The sequence below is a fragment of the Balaenoptera acutorostrata genome, chromosome 7, assembly GCF_949987535.1.
Source record: "Balaenoptera acutorostrata chromosome 7, mBalAcu1.1, whole genome shotgun sequence".
In the NCBI taxonomy this organism is placed as follows: Eukaryota; Metazoa; Chordata; class Mammalia; order Artiodactyla; family Balaenopteridae; genus Balaenoptera; species Balaenoptera acutorostrata.
The window spans coordinates 49,095,756-49,114,140 of NC_080070.1; the positions used below are offsets into that span (position 1 = coordinate 49,095,756).

Consider the following 18,385-nt stretch of genomic DNA (forward strand, 5'->3'; position numbering starts at 1 on the left):
TTCTGTTTAGTAGAAAATTAGCACTTTCTGAAGAACTAGAATAATGCTTAATAAATACTTAATACTGAAATCCCACAGAAAATAATTCGACTTTCCTCAGGGGGGAGATAGTTTCTTCAATGCAAGAGTTTTTCCATTTGCCAAAGGATGGAAATGAAAACAATGGTTGGAAATTTTAGGGAACCAGGTTTCTGCTCAGTTAGCCTAAGTAGGCTTAGAAAATACAGAGTTCCTTATCACTGGAGTTTGTCAAGGTGTGGAGGATGGAAACCTCACAGACAAGAGTTGAGAGTAATAGTTGAACTAAATGACCCTTTAAGGTCCCTTCCATTGTTGGGACTCTATCACTGCAATTCCTGCTGTGTCCACCCCAAGGGCAGGGGTGGGGGGGTGGGTATAATTATGACACCAATGTGTGGATTAGCAGAGGTGCCTGCCTAAAGCCTCTCATGAATGACTGGCGCACATTTCCTGTCACAGCAAAGCACCATCAGCCTTACCTTGGCCAGAATTAGCTTATCAGTTATCTAGCAATGTATGAATATGTGAAAATCTTTCAAAAGGAGCTACTTAATGAAGGAGAACTTTCTAGACCACTCTAGCAAAACCTTTTGCAGCACCAATTCAACAAAATAAAATAGAGTTGTCCCTCAGCATCCGCTGGGGATTGGTTCCAGGACCCACCTCTGATACCAAAATCCAAGGATGCTCAAGTCCCTTATATAAAATGGCATAGTAATTGCATAAAACTTACACACATCCTCCCTTATACTTTAAATCATCTCCAGATTACCTATAATACCTAATACAACGTAAATACTATGTAAATAGTTGCCAGCACTTGGCAAATTCAAGTGATGTTTTCTGGAACTTTCTGGTGTTAAAAAAGTATATTTTCAATCCATGGTTGGTTGAATCTGCAGATGTGGAACCCACAGGTACGGAGGGACAACTGTATTCACTCTCATATTCGTCTGAATCTCCAGGCAGCCTGGGTAGTCTAATTTTTTAAATTATTTTTTAAAATCATGGTAAAATATACATAATATAAAATTTACCATTTTAACTCTTTTGAAGTGTACAGTTCAGTGTCATAAAGTACATTTGTATACTCTCATTGTTAAGTCATGGAGATTTCTCTAAAAAATGCTTATTACTTTATAACTCCCACTTCCAGAGGCTAGGGGATAGGAGAGTTGGAGTAGGATTCAACACACTATTCCAATTAGTGACCTTCTCCTAGAGGGAAATCAGGTCCAAAGGAGCTTTTGCGTTCAGTGTCCTAAAGGAGGATGGTTCAGAAGGACGCACGATTGTCCAGGGTTTTCCATTGTGCTCTGTAGCCAACATGCTCTGCAAAGAAGTGAGAGTAGCCTGCTTGCTGCCTCTTGATCCGGAGTCAGCCACGCTTCCCACTTCTCAGAAAAATTACAGGCTAGGACTCTTTCTACCTTATGACTGACAAATTAAACAGAATACTGAAAACAGGCTGATTTTCCTATCTTAAAAAACTGCATTTTTCCATCTAAGTAATTATAGGGGGTTAGCAAGAACCTCTTTATAACAACCATTTGGTGCTTTGTGCTAATAACGCTCTGCCCGTGAGTCTGGCTTTAATGAGTGGACTAGAATTAAGAGGTCAGAAGATGGGAGTGGCTTTGCTAAATACTAAGCGACATTGAGCACTGTAGGTAAGACATCCAGGTAAAGGATATCACCTTTTTTTGAGCTTCTTCTTTTCCCTTGAAACAAACTGGAAAACAGGAGCCAAGATGTCTGCAGTTCACTGGGCTTTTGTAATTATAAATGGGTGTTCGTATTCCCAAATTATTTCAGCATTTGACTTTCAAGATCAGAAATCACAACCCAGTGAAGTGCTGGAAGGCAACGCCTGCCTTTTTCTTCACCACATGCCAGCATCTACCACAGAGCTTGCTCCATAGCAGGTGATCAACAAAATTTTACAAAATAAATGAATGAATGAACAAGTTCATCATTTGTTTCTGACCTAGAGCTTTGTGAAATATGTAGCCTGACAGCATGCACTACAGATCAGTTAAGAATCTCACCTTCACCTACAGACATAAACTAATCTTTTATGCCACAGGAAGCATGATTTCTCAGGGCAAGAACTCTACGGAAAGACCACACTTGACAAGCCAAAGTTACAGTGCAAGGGCTGGCGACTTGATAATAAGGAAGAAAAGGCCCAGATTTCTAGGGCCTAGAACTCTTAGCATATGCTTTTAGATACCTTGTGTTAATTTCCTTTAGCTACATTAGTGTCACACCGAATCACGATTTCCCAACCTTGGCACTACTGACATTTGGGGCCAAATAATTCTTTGTCGTCTTAACTATCCTGTGCATTGTAGAATGTTTAACAGCATCCCTGGCCTCTACCCACTAGATGCCAGTAGCACCTTCCCAGAGTTGTGACAACCAACAGTGTCTTCAGATATTGCCAAATAAACCCTCGGGTACAAAACTGTCCACAGTTGAGAATCACTGCTCTAGACTGACACTATTTTCATGACAGCTGTACACGTCGCTGACATGGGTTTGGGAACTCCTGACTCTCTTTATCTACACTGGCTCTTTACCATGCACCTGATCCTTTGCTTCTATTCTGAAGCATCAACATTTTTTAAAAATTTCAAGTATATTGACTTCTCTGTTAAAACTTTAAAGACTCTTTTTCTTTTTTTTGACGTGGACCATTTTTTTTTTAAAGTCTTTATTGAATTTGTTACAATACTGCTCCTGTTTTATGTTTTGGTTTTTTGGCCACGAGGCATGTGGGATCTTAGCTCCCCGAACAGGGATTGAACTCGCACCCCCTGCATTGGAAGGCGAAATCTTAACCACTGGACCACCAGGTAAGTCCCAAAGACTCTTTTTCTGTTCAACTCCTCTATTATTTCAAGTTGTACAGTGAAGTGATGTGGTAGAAACCAGTGCCAGGAACGCTTTTCTCTGGGTCTTTTCAGCCTAAATGTCCCACCTTTGCCCCTGGGAATGGAACACAGTTTAGTCAAATGGGGGAAAAAGGTCACTGTAGTGATATTTTTCTGGACAATGCATAGAATTCCTGAAAGGAAACTATTTTGGACAAGAAGGATTTAAAGCATGGATGAAGATGGCTTGTGGTAGAAGTCTCCATGCCATTAGTGGGGTTGAATGAAACCCAGGATCACAGCATTGGTGGTGCTGTTTTTCTTTACCTAAAGATTTTTAAGATGAGTGGTGCAGGTAAAGTCAGTCAGCTCACTTGTCCTTCTGACCCAATTTTGCAAAGAATCTTTCTAGCCTGAACTACCTGATACTTACAGTGGGCAGGTCCATGTCTCTACAATTGGGCCACCAAGGCTTTCTCCACCCCCGCTGCTTCCACTTGGATAAATGAGCAAATTGCTCATCCTGGGATGATCTGGGCTGTTCAGCATGAGGTGAGTGTGTGTCCTAGTCACGACTCTTCCCTTACAAGCTGTGTGACATTAGACAAATCCCTTCAATGTCTGACTCTTCAGCTTTTCATTGGTAAAATAAGTATATCAATAATGACTGCGATCATATTCCCACAGGATTGCTGTGAGAACAAAATGAAACAGCAAATGTAGACAGTTCCTTAGAATGCTAAAAATGCTCTGCAAAACATTCCTGATATTATTGTGGGAGGGTTTTAATTGAATTGCCATATCACCTCTAAGGCTTTTCAGAACCCTTATGGCCCTGTAAATCGTAACACCAGCCATGTGCACTGAAGCACAATGCCACGGAGGATGATGATGTACAGGGTGGGGATCCTGTGGCAGGAGAGCAAGGTTTGCTCTGAAACAGTCTGTATCTGCGTTCTACATGAATCTGTTGTGTTCAGAAGGGGCAGTATAATATCATGTACACGTGTAGACTTGGGAAGGGGCACTATAATATCATGTACGCGTGTAGACTCAGGAGCCAGACCACCTGGATTTAAATCATGATTCTGTCACTCACTAGCTCTTAGTGACCTAGTCACTTAACCAAGTTCCTTAGCCTCTTGTGCCTCAGTTTCCTCATCTGCAAAATGAAGGTAATAACAGTGCATACCTCAGAGGTTTGTTGTGAGAGGGAAAGGAGAGGATGTACGGATCATGTAGTGGTTGAGAGAGAATTCCTGCGTTCAAAACTCAGCTACTCTGCTTCTCAGCCAAGCAAGCTACTTACCTTACTTTCCCCTTTCAAAAAAATGGGATAGTATTAGTACCTACCTGAGAGGGTTGTTTCACATGTTGATGAAGTGCTTAGAGAGTGACTGGCACATGGTAAGCACGCAATAAACGCTGCTAACGTGATTAACAGAACATGATATGCACGGATACGTGCTAGCAGTTATTATGTACCATCGTTATTATTGTTATTATTCTAATTATCACTCTGAGTCCTGGCTAGACCACTCATTGGCAATTTAATGACACTCTGTATGTAGCCCAAGCTATAGGCTTTGGAGTAGTCATAAAATCCCCTGTTCCTGGACAAATTCCATTCCCTGGGTATGACAAGCTCACTTGTCACCAGCAGGAAGATGGAACCATGCCTCATCAGGGAAGCACAGTAGGATGGAGAAGCCAGCAAGATGCCTAGGGATGCACAGCGAGGCACTCAAAGCAAACTGGCACCCAGCTCAACTCTCCATCCAGAAGAAGCCACTTTCTTCCCTGTCAGCTTAGACCTCAGCTCTTCCTGTACTCTTTCAAATGGGGCAACCTCGGCAGAAGTCAGAAGCACTTACTGGCATCAAGACGGCGGAAGAGCCCGGCATTGTAGGGTTGGGCAGGGTCCCTGGCATGGAGGCTGGCATGGGCTGTCTCTGTCTGTTGTGAAGATGGAGCAGAGAAGATAGAGAGCCTGGGACAGGCCTGGGAACAAAAAAAAAAGAAAAAATAGCAAACATTATTCTCAATGCCCTGATCAGGGGATTCACTGCCTGTTTCCCATGTCCAGAGCCAGCAGGGACAACACCATTACATGAGCAGCAGATCAGATCCCCTGATGGGAGCCACATAATTAAGGATATTAGGGAAATAATAACAAATGAAATACAAGCCTGGCTTCCTTTGCTACTTCCTAGTTAATACATCAAATTCCAGTTCATTTCCTGACCTCTGTTATCTAACTGATATTCAATAGACAACAAGCCGGTAAATCTCCTACAACCCTTGCATCTCAGGAAAGGGACCTGGTGGTGAAATCCTGTGTGTTTACTCTGAAGCCTCTGCCCTCTGGAGGACCTTAGAGCCTGAGATCTGTGTACATTTGTTTTATCCACACTCTCTCACACCTCTGCCTGGAAGCCTGCCTGGCTTTGCTCTGGATATACTTTCACTATCTGGATTTGCAGAGCCAACTTAATTCATAATTTCCCAATAGAAATCCATTTTGACTTTTTCACAGTTCCCTACTTTGAGTGGAAAAAAACCCCAACAAAGCCAGGTCACAAACCAAAGTAGCTAGATTATGGTTCACAGCAATGCAACGAGCCTTTCTCAAGGCGAGTCTGGAGCCCAGCCCCCAATTACCAATCCCTCATTTCATAATAGCTCGAGGTGTTAGGCTGTTTGACAGAAACTGATTTCGGCCTGACCTGCAGGACTTGGGTAAGCACACAGTTCTTTTGCTTCAATTTGCCAGAAAAAAATTTAAGGGTCTTAAATTGATTTAATGAGCCAGGGAATATGGGACTGAGGGAAAAAGGGATTATCTGTGTTTATTAAAAATGGCAAACAAGTGACCTCCTTGGCTAGATTCTCAGTCTCCTGATGCTCTTGCTCTGGGGAGCTGTATAAATGTCAAACCATCGAAGTAAAGACTTAACAACAAACAAATAAAACAAACAAATAAACAAACACCCTTCAGGACCTCTGAGTCTTCCATGTTAAACCATCTTATCCTGAGTGCCGTGATAGAAACTTGTGCTTCCCAAATTAATGTATTTTCTAAAAAAAAAATCCCTCATGCTAAGCGCTGGGTAAGGATTGCAGAGAGATGTTTTCTGCAGGCCAACGCCTTCCTGTGTTTCAGGGAAGGGTAGCATGAAGAGCCTCTTCTTTGGAGCTCATTTGCCTCCCATGGGTGACTCATGGAGCCTAAACTGGGGGAAAGAATGCCAAGATATTCTTTCTTTGCATTGCTGTTACAATTCCAAAGAAGATTAAGTTTTCTGTTCTTTTCGCCTGAAAGGTCCCTTGGAAACATAGCTTGCTATCAGAGTCACACACATCATAGAAGGATTAGTCCTAGATTAGTCCTAGATGTATATGTTTAGGAAGTTGTATATATGAAAATATTAAAAAAATATAAAACCTTTACACAGAGTTTACGGAGATGTACGCAAATTACAAACAGTTCTATTAATAGAATGTGTGTGAGTGGTTACATAGATAGGCTAATGTAAGAAGCTTGTAACAATGAAATGAGTGTTTTCAGAAAAGCAAATGAAGTACTATGGGTATTTCTTGGCATGTACCCTTGGGACCTCTGGAGTATGGATGAACAGTAAGGATTAGTAAGGCCTTTGAAGGCCCTTCAGCTTCTACAATTCTAGGAAATTGCTGGTTTCAACTGCTCCAAAATTCTGTAGTTGTAATGTCACTGGGTCTTAAAGTCTATGTTATTCAGAGGTGAAGAACTCAGTCAGAGAGGTATAAAATGCTGCTCAGTCATCAGACATTTGTTTTGTATTCTCCAGTCTTAATGTTTTGTTTGGGACCTTTGTTGAAAAGAAAATAGCTATATATCAAAGTACAGAAAATTTAATAATGGTCAGTTCCTCTAAGTACAAGGTTAATAATCTGAACTCCCCACTTTCATAATGAGACCCTACAGATAGTTAATTATCCATCCATCCATTCATCTAAAGATATCCAGATAGATAGATAGAGACAGACATCTATACATACATGCATGCATATAGATACATAAATCTATACATACATAGTCTTCTACCGTATGTCTGTTCCCCTAGTCACCAGAGGTAATGCTTTGAGTGTAGACAGTTAGAGACACGCAAAAACTGTTACAGGAAAGACAACTAAAAATATTTGATTGTGTTGATGTGCAGAATCATCCTCATAAACAAGGGCAACACATTATCATCATTTACATTTTGTTCCCAACATATTAATGATAATCCTGATTATCAGTTTTTATTGATGGGCTATTTTTTTAAAAAGAAATCAATTAAACAACTTAATGGTGATGTAAATGAAGACACAAAAGTAATTAAATTTAAAACAAGTTTTCGTTCTTCCCCAAACTGTGGAAAACTCCCAGTTGTATAGAATAATTGGGGAATAGTATGTTTCATTTAATTCAATGTTCTTATTAGGTCAGTTATTTCCACACCATGCATAGGTCTCCTAGATTTTAAAATATCAAGTATTCCCTCATTAATTAAGAAAATCTTTCAGGGTACTGGGTTCCCTTGGGATTATAATAATAATTATTAATGATACCAATCAGGTCAATTAGCAATGTATACTTGGAGGGGAAAATGGTTATTACAGAATGCTGTATGTTTGAATTCTGAATAATTTTGAATTATTGTTTTACCCAGATTCTGTAAATAATTTCCCCAACTCCACCTGTAAAACCAATGGAGTTTTCTAGGCTTCTTGCTTAGGTTTTTAAAACTACAAAAACTGCAAAAAAAAAAAAAAAATCTATGGCTACCCATCACTAGATATACAAAGGACTAGAATGGGGTTATTATGTAGCTTGGCCTGAGAAATAATCATTTGTCCAGAATATTCAGACCACTGAAGCAAGAATGGTATTGGAATACTTGCATTAATTGTCTAATTCCCTTTGTGCATGTAGAAATAATAATTAGTTAATACATTGCATAAAATTTTTTAATTGCACTTATACACTGCTTCATATTTTTCTGAATATGTTCACCTTCATGTGACTTGAAAAAATGCAATGTGTTGGTAGGTCCTATTACTCCCATTTTACTTAGGAGGAGGCTGAATTCAGAGACATTTAAATTTGCCCAAGATCATATGGGTCATGAAAAGAAGTAGGACTTATTCTCAACTTGCAATATAGGGCTGTCCCCATCCCACCTTGATGGCTCCCATAACTAAGTTATTATTGATTTTTTATACTAAAATAAATCCACGGTCCATTTCCTTTGATATTCACACTGCTCCCTGGACTTTCCAATGAAGTAGTAAAATTCTGCAATACTGCTAACATGAGAAGTCACTGATCCACGTGAAATTATGTTTTCTTCCTTTAAAAAAAAACAAACTTCCCAAATAACACATCAGCTAGGCTCTGAAAATAAGATGGCAAATTGCAGTAAAGTTGTGAAAACAAAGATCCAACAGTCTCTCTCCAGTGCAGGCTTGTTGCCATGAGTTAATTCCAGGCTTTGAGCGAGCCGAGCCTCCTTTTTAATAACCATATGCCTCTAGGTAAAGTATTTCTACTAAAAATTATTGAGGCATGGAACAAGGTAAGATGTGTGAGCTCATGCTGGATTGTTCAATTATGAAACTGAGTCCCATAGCATTAAGAGTTTTCTAACTTGACAGATTATTCCTCTTTATACACTTGTATAAACATACTGCTTACGGCTGAAATCTATGTAAGCTTTTCTTTCAATTACGATGTCAGGGATGACAGACGGTGTTTTCACCGTCCTTAACAGAATGATAGGTACCACAGCAAGAGATTTCATGTCCTCGTTTTTCCCTCCAAAGGATGTTATCCATTCTAGGGATGTCAGTAAAGATGCCTGCTGGTCTTCCTTGCCCTTGGGCAAGCCCAACTATCTTTAAGGAGCCAAGGGCCAGTGCTTTTGTTTGCAAGATCTCAGGAGGATCATGGCAGACTGCTCTTCTCTCCCAGGTCTTCAGCAGATCCATGACCTCCTGGGATTGCTTATTAAACTCTAAAGACAGGCAGATAGGCCAGGTATGTGGACAGGCAAAGGGAAGAGGCGAATGATGAAAAAACAATTAGGTTGGAAAATTGGAAGATCAATATTAGCATCAAAATCAGACCACAGCCATCTAAGAAATCTTGAGCAGATAAAAAAATAACAACAAAAGAACTTGGTGTTGGGGGGTGGGGGGACAGACTGAAAAAAAGCTTGAAAAGCAAGAAAATGGCAGGAAGAGTGGGCAAGGAGCAGGGGATCCAGATGCCATTGCTATTAGAGTTTCTGGCTCTGGAGAAGAAACTTCCTTAGCTTTTAGGATCTCCACCTCATCATCTGTTTAGTGAATGGATCAGACTACAGGCCCTTGAAACTCTCAAGTTCAGATTCTAGGGCTTGAACTGAAAATGAGATGTTCTTAACCTAGTGAGACTATATGTTTCATTATGATAAGGGTATTCTTTACTGCTCACTGGTGCGTCCACAGCCCTTAACCTGGCACCTGGCACATAGGAGAGGGTCAGTGTGTCTCTATTAAGTGAAATTGAGCTGGTACAGCACCTAGTTCTTAAATTCCAAATAGAAGGTGTCCCTAAAAAGTGAGAGAAATTGCTTAAAAACGGACCCAATCCATTCTATGGGGCCCACACTTCACTCTCATTTAAATGTAACATGATCTCACACACAGACTAGAGAAACCTTGTTGACTGCTATCTTTGTATTTGCTTATGAGAAGAAAGATGTGCTGCCTTTGGACCTTCTTAAATGAAGTGTTGTGGCCTAATTTAGCAAACTAGTCTCTGTCTGGGATGGGGAGACTGAAGAGTTGAAGAGGTGAATACAAAACTCTTAAGTCTTAAGAGGAGGCAGTTTGTAATGAGAAATGCTTATTTACTCATTCTTCTCCTAAGTGGAATTTTTAAATTCCTATTTTTGTAAAGAAGGCAAATTGCCAGGATAAGCAAGCAGAATGTGAAATGGAAAGACAGCATAGTTAATTTCTTCCCTGTAGTACTAACTACATTGTAAAGTGGGGTAGTGAAGAACATGGGCTTGGGAGCTGGTCTGCCAAATTGGAATCTCAGCTCTGCCACTTATTAGCTGTGAAACCTCGGGCAGAGTTACTTGGTCTCTCTGTGCCTCCGTTTCCTCCAGAGTAAAATGGGGTGATAGAGAGATTTACCTCAGGGCATTAAATGAGTTATCACATATTAAATATATTGAATATGCTTAATAAAATTAGTTGTGGTTGTTTTTGTTGTTATTATTATTACTCTGAAGCACTGACCAAACAACAGATTAATTACTATACTTCAATCAAGAAACTGTGGCTTGGACTTCCCTGGTGGCACAGTGGTTGAGTCTGCCTGCCAATGCAGGGGACACGGGTTCGGGCCCTGGTCTGGGAAGATGCCACATGCCGCGGAGCAACTAGGCCCATGCGCCACAACTACTGAGCCTGCGCGTCTGGAGCCTGTGCTCCGCAACAAGAGAGGCCGCGATAGTGAGAGGCTCGCGCATCGCGATGAAGAGTGGCCCGCGCTTGCCGCAACTAGAGAAAGCCCTCGCTCAGAAACGAAGACCCAACACAGCCAAAAATAAATAATAAATAAATAATAAATAAATAAAAATAAATAAATAAAGTAATACAGCTCAATTAAAAAAAAAAAAAGAAACTGTGGCTTAAGGCTGGGATCTTTTTTTTTTTTTTTTTCTTTTTGTGGGATCTTAGTTCCCCGACGACCAGGGATCGAAGCCAGGCCCATAGCAGTGAAAGCACTGAGTAAGGCTGGGATCTTAAAGAACATCAACCCTTAGCTTTAATTGAAGAACTACAATCTAACAAATATAAAAGAGTCCAAAACTCCTAGCATATATATTTCTTTTAAAACCCATCAACTTTAGAATCCCAAACCTTTCTATGGAGGCAAATGGATTCCTCCCACCAACAATTTTACAGAATTGCAAAATGACTTCACAGTATTTCTCAGAAAGGATCCTTGAAAATATTTCCTCAAAATGGAACCAAACTAGTTCCCCAGAGATCAGTCCTCAGTCTCTTGTTTTTCCTGAAAACAATGACAAAAATCCAACTGAAGCAATAACTGGGAAAACAAGAAAGCTATCTGGCCCACATTCTGAAAGACATCATATTACTTGTATCTTTTAGAATTAGCTCATGCTCTGTACCAGGTCTCATGGCCAAGCTCCTGAAGTTGGATGGCAAATACTGTATTTCCTCTTTTAACAAATGAGGAATTTGAAAGTAGAAATTCTACTATGAAGTAGGAATAGTTAGCTTGAGAAAAGGCACAAAAATATCAGCAGAATTCAATTAAAATATGTATTTTCCCCTTTCAAAGCTTCCTCAGGCTCAAGGGAGGACCTCTGATAAAGATCGGGAATCTCCGGGAAAGAACTGTCCACCCCCTCACCCCACTTTTCCTTTGGTGACAAAGACCTCTGGGTGTGCAGGAAGAGAATTTTGCTTTAGTATCTGCATCCTATCCTCTACCCAGCCCCTAGCCCCTATCTTGTCCCGAAAAGCTAGTAAAATAGCCAATGCAAAATGGCAAATGCTTTAGCTCATCAGCAATACCAGTAAGCCCACATCCTTGTGATAGAACTCAACATGGCGCCACGGCCCTGAACAATCTGGCCCCTCACTGCCTTCCCAGCTCACGGCCCTGGGCTACACGCACCTGCCATAATGACTTCCTTCCAGCCTTATGAAAGCGCCATCTTCCTTCCTGCCACAGACCCTAGACATAAGTAATCCTACAACCTTCTCTGGGCAATCACACCAGGATGGGGCCTTCTTTGGCATGCTCTCAGGCACCCTGTACTTTTCCCTAGTAGTATTTATCACCATTTATTCAATCAATCATCAAAAAAACCAATGAAGCACCTAATATGTGTTGGGCTCTATACAGTTTTATTTCAGAGGGGAAAACCTATTTGGCAAATTAGGTCACTTGCATAATAATTCATTTACCAATGTTCAACTGGTGACAATAGGATGATAAACAAAATAGATATGTTTCATGGCCTCTTGGAGTTTACCATCTCTGCTTCCCAATTATAATTCATTAATGATTTTGAGTGATTTTTAAAAGTGCCTTGCTCCCAACTAGACAATACACTTCATAAGTCAGAGATTGTGTCTGCTTTGTTCACCAAGGCAGATACTTCTGAAACTTAAGAAAGCACATGATACCTAATAGGTAGTTTTTTTTAATAAATTTATTTATTTTATTATTTTTATTTTATTTATTTAATTTTTTGGCTGCATTAAGTCTTCGTTTCTGCATACGGACTTTTCTCTGGTTGCAGTGAGCGGGGGCTACTCTTTGTTGCGGTGTGCGGGCTTCTCGTTGCGGTGGCTTCTCTTGTTGCGGAGCACGGGCTCTAGGCGCGCGGGCTTCAATAGCTGTGGCACGTGAGCTTAGCAGTTGTGGCTCATGGGCTCTGGAGCGCAGGCTCAGTAGTTGTGGCGCACGGGCTTGGTTGCTCCGCAGTATGTGGGATCTTCCTGGACCAGGGCTCGAACCCGTGTCCCCTGCATCGGCAGGCGAATTCTTAACCACTGAGCCACCAGAGAAGCCCCTAATAGGTGTTTAATAATTACTTCTTGAATTAAGAAAACATAGTTTTCAAGGATCTCTTCGACTAGCAATGAACATGGCAAGAACAGTGTTCAATAAATTATCTCTGCTAACTAATGAGAACTTGATTTACAAGTCATAAGTGAAACTAATTTACATTAACAGCCTAACATAACCCAATTCTGTTCTTGAAAAGCATAACTGGTTACCTCCAAGGTAATCCGTACTTTTTATCAGTGCCCCTTAGATTAAACTCAAGCTTTTAGATGAGTTCTAGACCCATTTATTTTTGCGTGAATTAAATTAATTTCCATTTGAAATTATATTTTGGGCATTTCATAAGAAAAGGCTATAAATAATTCAGGAACACTCATCTCTCTCTAATCTATATAATGTTTTAAAAATTGGATGCCTGCCCTGCAATAAGGCTGCACTTTATAATGTTCAGAGCTCTGAACTCAGAGGTACCAGTGACACCCACACCACAGTCAACTAAACATCTCTGCTTTGCACTGATTTATCGATATTGACAAGAACACTTTTGTAATCATTATCACCAGGGGTGTCAGAAATTAAATTTACCGTGCAAAATAAATTTGGGCCTCTTTTTAAAAAATCAGTTTTGTATTACTGCTGCTTTTATCTTATAGATGTAATATCTGATATCTTGGAAATGTAATTTCTTTTTCTTTCAATGAAAGCCTGACTGCAAGAGGGCCAATGGTAGTAATAAAATGTCATACAGCTAACAGAGCTGCATCCTGCTGGAGCCTTTGCTGGGTTTTATAGCATATATGCTGCATCTACTCAGGCAGAGGAGATGTTTACTAGTGCTTTCAAATGTTTTAAACAGAGAGAGTAGTAATAGAAGGGGAGATGCAAATTTATGGCCATTCTGTTGAGACTAGTAAATCAATCTTTTTTTTCTTCTTTAATGACTGATTTCTGCACCATTAATCTGAATTAGTCATGCAGTCAGCTTGATTCACTTAAGTTAACCAAAAACACTTTTGGATTGGTTTCTGATGTACTATCGTCGAAAAAAATTCATTTTCAAAATCTGATTTTTTTTTTCCTTGTAAAGAGCTAAAGCCTCTTTATAAAGACCCTTTATAAAACACCCTAAATGCCTGAACAGTTTGGCTTTAGCCATGGGTCAGACTTAAAGACATGAAGAGGTGGCTTTTCAGTTAGCCAATAACTTCGCAGTTGTATCAATTATTTATAAAGTTACACTTGGAAAAGGCAAGTAAATGCAGTTCAAAAGACATAAAATAAAAGATGATTTTGAATGCAAGCTCAAATAAATGATATATATCTATTTGGCTGGCTAGGGGCAAATTTCTTCTCCATAGAAACATATCTCTAAGTAAAATGTCTTCCTGTTTGTGAGTTGTTAATAAGCTTCTTCCTTGCTTCCTAAGGACAAATAAGTAGCACTCTGATTATGAGCCTTGTCATTTACATGTGACTGCTGCTTGCATTCATTCACCAATAAATGAATAATTCATGAAGACCTTCACTAACACATTCGCCTGGATGTTCTGCAGAGGCAGAGAGCTCCCTGCACTTACAGACATCCCCTTCCCCCAGCTCTAAGTCAGCAACTCGGTTTTGATTTCTTCTGGACTCTCAGCTTGTCAGTTACCATATTTGAATGGTAATTTGTGGTGGAATCCACACCCAGCACAATCCCCCAATACCTACGTTCCAAATGGACTGCTTTTTTTTTGCCGCTGAATGATGGAGGCTCCCAGCTGCAAAAGACTTCAGCCAGCAAAAAGAGAAGAGCTCTTGAAAGGATCATCTGGGCAACCTTTACTCATCCTTGCATTTTGCAAGGCTCCCCACTAGGTCACCCTCACTAATGTCTTTATCTAACCTCTTCTTGGATTGAGAGGCACAGTCTCTTAGGCAGTTTTCAAATACCTCTCCCGGGAGACCAAATTTATGACAGGTCCCACAGAGCCACTTCTCAGGAAGATTTCAGCTCTTTAGGAGGAGGTGATAGGAATGATTAGCTCCACAGGAGAGGGGATATGTCAACGATGTAGGAGCGGCTTCGGGCAGCTGAGATGACATGCACAGACTCTGCAACCTTAGCCTGCTAAAAGCCTGATTTCTCAAGTTCTGTTCTTAATGATAAGGTAACTGAAATGCTCAAGGGTAACTTGTTCTCCAGGGAAACACAGACAAGGAAAGAGACACTCCGAAGGCTTAGTAATCTCCTCACTAGGTTACATCCTAACAGACAGCTGCAAATTCTAAACCAAGGCTGTAACCAAATAACCAAAATACATAGGATGGGGTGTGAGCGGTTGGTGGGGGGAGGCAGAAGGGGAAGGTATGGAGGACTTGGAGAAGGTTCCAAAGAAGCACTGAAAAATACTAAAAGGCCAGAAAGGAAGACCTAAATGGAAAAGTAAAAGGAACAAGAAGACTGGGAGATGACGATACGATCTTCAAATTTCCAAATGACTATATTCAGAGAATGGTGACCAGTTACTTTCAAACCCAACTGAAGCAGAATAAAAACAATAACAAAACAGCAGCACATGGGATTTAACTTAGAAGACGGAATATTTGCCGAGAATGAATAGCGTAAAACAATTAAATGGCTTACTGAGGTTTTGGAATTTCCTCTTATTAGGTTCTTAAAAAAATAGATTCGTCCCCGTCTGGCAGGGTTCGTAGGGAGGAGGTGGAAGAACTGGCAGACCTCTCATAGTCCTAAAGTAGGTCTATTATTTTCACTTATTCCAGTCAGAGTGGCTGACAGAAATGACAGAGATGATGCTGGCTGCCATCATTAACCAGTATATCGAATAAAGCAGCCTTGTACAGCTGACAAGGCACAGGCTTTGAGTCGCCTGCTGGCCCCGCCACGGACCACAAGTGTGCGCTCTGCACGAATCATTTAACTTCTCTGTTTTCTCATAGGCAAAAAGAGGGCTATCGTCACCACTTCATAGGTGTGGCAGGAGGATGATCTGATAATCATATATGAGATAATATTCTGTGTGTGCTTAGCCCTTGGAGGACGATCAATGTGTATTCTATTCAAGAAATGATTCATCTATTTCAGAAAATAAAATCATTGCTAGTGTCATTTTAAAATACAGACTAAAGCTATATTCTCCTAAATTTCAGGGTGAAGTGGTTTGGGGAAAAGACTCAGAACATCCAGCCTCTCTGAGGGATCTGAATGTCTTTTCCGTTACTGGGAGTCCTGGTGTATCCTGGCATATTATCTTTTTGGAGAAACCTGCTGATTTCTTCAGTCCAGGCTAGTCTCTGCTATGTGCTCTCATAGCAGGTCCCAGTCTCTCCCTTAGACTGGAGGGAGAGTATCACAGGGCACTGAGCTCAGCACACAGTAGGAGCCTTTGTCATTTGTTGAATGACTTAATGAGGTTATCTCACTGTACATGGTGTTTCACTTCCTGGCAGCAGTACCCCCATGACACATCCATGACAGGCCTCTTTTTTAAAGATCCTGATGACTTGAAACTCTATCCTGAAGGGACAGTCAACTTACCATTGACTTGAGCAAGGGGGATTGGGGCAGGGGTGGAGTTTCTAGGAAACTCGTGTGTCCTTCTTGTGCAACCTTTCCCGGGCTTCCTTTCAAGTTCTCCCACTTTGTAGCACTTATGAAGCTAAATTGTTATTAGTCTGAAACACTTAATAAAATAGTAGCAATAAAGTTCATAATAATGATACTTGGCATTTACTTTGCACTTTGCATCCAAGGATCTCAAAGGGCTTTGCAACGAGGCTTTTGCTATTTTCAAAGCTACACATGAGCTGGACACACAAGCAAAGAAGCCATTGAGTTATAGCTTCCCTTTGGACAGAGTTGGTTCTATCATTAGGCTCAGAGATTGAGATTGTGACCATACTACGTGCATAAACACACCCACTACACACAAACACCCACAGACATCAGACATCTACATGTTAAAAGGCAAAAGTGATATAAAGACTTTCGGTCCCAAGCATGCTTTTGTCTGCATTAGCTGGGTCAAACCCTGGAACGCAGGTTTGCGTTTTGGTAGACTTGTTTTATTGTGCTATTTCTTTCAACCCCCTTCTCAGTGTATTTATAAAAACAATTGGAACATCTGTGTCTGTTCTTTAAAGGCATGGAAGTTTTAAAGGGCTTATTTTTCCTTTAAGTTCATTCTGAAGGAAATTTTGTTTAGGCTTAAATGATTAGTTAAAAGCCACACAGGGGTTTATGTATAAAGCATCTCTTCTAAGGCACTTTTCCCTTCCCTGGTGGCCTTGCATTTTGCCAAAGAGAGTGACTTGCTCAGTTTCCCATATTATTCCCCAGACAGTCCTATTCCTACTCCCAAACAAATGTGGTATTTGGGGTTTCAAGTTTAAATGTAATTTGGTATCATTTCAGATGTCTTCCTACAGCTTAATAAACATCTTCCCCAGAGGGACATGGGTCTGATTTTAATTTGTGGTAGAGTTATGGTCACAGTAAATGTCAATTTTAGCTATCGACAGTAAGCCCCTACTAGAAATAGAAATAGAAAGTGACTGTCAGTGCATTTAAAGGACACGTGCCACATTATGCTTGCTCATAGGAGTTCACTGTTCCCCAAGAAATCCCTTCGCTGATCTGTGACGACAGCTTGGTTTCTCCTCAGGCCCTGGGAAATCAGTGGCTCACCAGAACAGAATGTGTCAATCTGAAGATCATAAAAAGATACAGCGAAGTAACTGAGCCCTTGGCTTTGAATCTCAATATCCCAGAAAGCCTGTCACTTTCTCAGCTACTGGTTTGCCTGGTGATCATGGGCTGTGTCCTCAAGACCTCTGAGTTTCTGTTTCTTCATGTATAAAATAAAGTGGCTGAGCCAACAATCTTTAAGGACATTCTGACTCTAAAATTATATAATTAGATACGATCAAGAGTGGTAACCCAGCTTATGGAGAGGCCCAGAACTATTTACTTCAGGGAAGCAGCATGTCAGTTGTGAGTGGGTTTTCCTCAAAGCTGTGGACAAATGGGTAATTCATCACTAGACTTTTTTGGACATTCCCTTTCCTTGAACAAGAAGCAGGCTCCAAAGATGCCTGGGTGCAGGGACCATTTAGCCGAGCAGGGCAGGAACCAGAAGTCCTGAAGGGTAGGTGAGGGGGTAGTTTCTTCTCGCATATGAAAAATGATCCTTTTAATTAGCATGAAATAAAGGTTTCACTCTTCTGTACACTAGAATTAGTCAGTTATTATTAAACAGAATAATATTCTTTGAGAGAGGCAGGGCAGGTTCCCAAATAAGCCATTACTGTCTTTTCATTGTGGTGCCATTGGGCCCTTTGGGACTGGGACTAAACTGGACAATTCTGAGAATGACAAAAATTCTCCAAGTCTGTGACTTGCCAGGAAACATTTTCACTACTGAGGAGTAAATGCTATCTGACCCTACCCGTTAAAGAGCTAAGATAACATTCCCTAATTGCCTACGTTGAGCCCTATGGGTGATCCTGTGGTGGTGGTGCCTGGGATGGTTAATTTTAGGTGTCAACTTGACTGGGCCGTGGGATGTGCAAATATCTGGTTAAACATTATTTCTTGGTGTGTCTGTGAAGGTGTTTCTGGAAGAGATTAGCATTTGAATTGGTGAATGAGTAAAGCAGATTGCCCTCCCCAAGGTAAGTAGGCATCATTCAACCTGTTGAGGACCTAAAAAGAATAAAAAGGAGAAAGGTTGAATAGTCACCCTCCCCCCACCCCTCTGTCTGACTGGTTGTGCTGGGACATCAGCCTTCTCCAGCCCCTGGACTGGGACTTAGGCCATCAGTGTTCCTGATTCTCAGGGTTTTGGATTTGGAC

General features: G+C 40.8%; 1 protein-coding gene across 7 annotated transcripts in view; it reads right to left on the minus strand.

The window, feature by feature from the left end:
• The window catches only part of CREB5 (cAMP responsive element binding protein 5), a 408,270-nt gene that overhangs the window by 102,594 nt on the left and 287,291 nt on the right, over window positions 1–18,385 (minus strand). For all 7 annotated transcript variants that reach the window (XM_057549812.1, XM_007193493.3, XM_007193491.2 and 4 more), the window contains one exon: window positions 4,772–4,898. In XM_057549812.1, coding sequence (XP_057405795.1) covers window positions 4,772–4,898 — 127 coding nt within the window. The remainder of the gene's footprint in view (window positions 1–4,771; window positions 4,899–18,385) is intronic.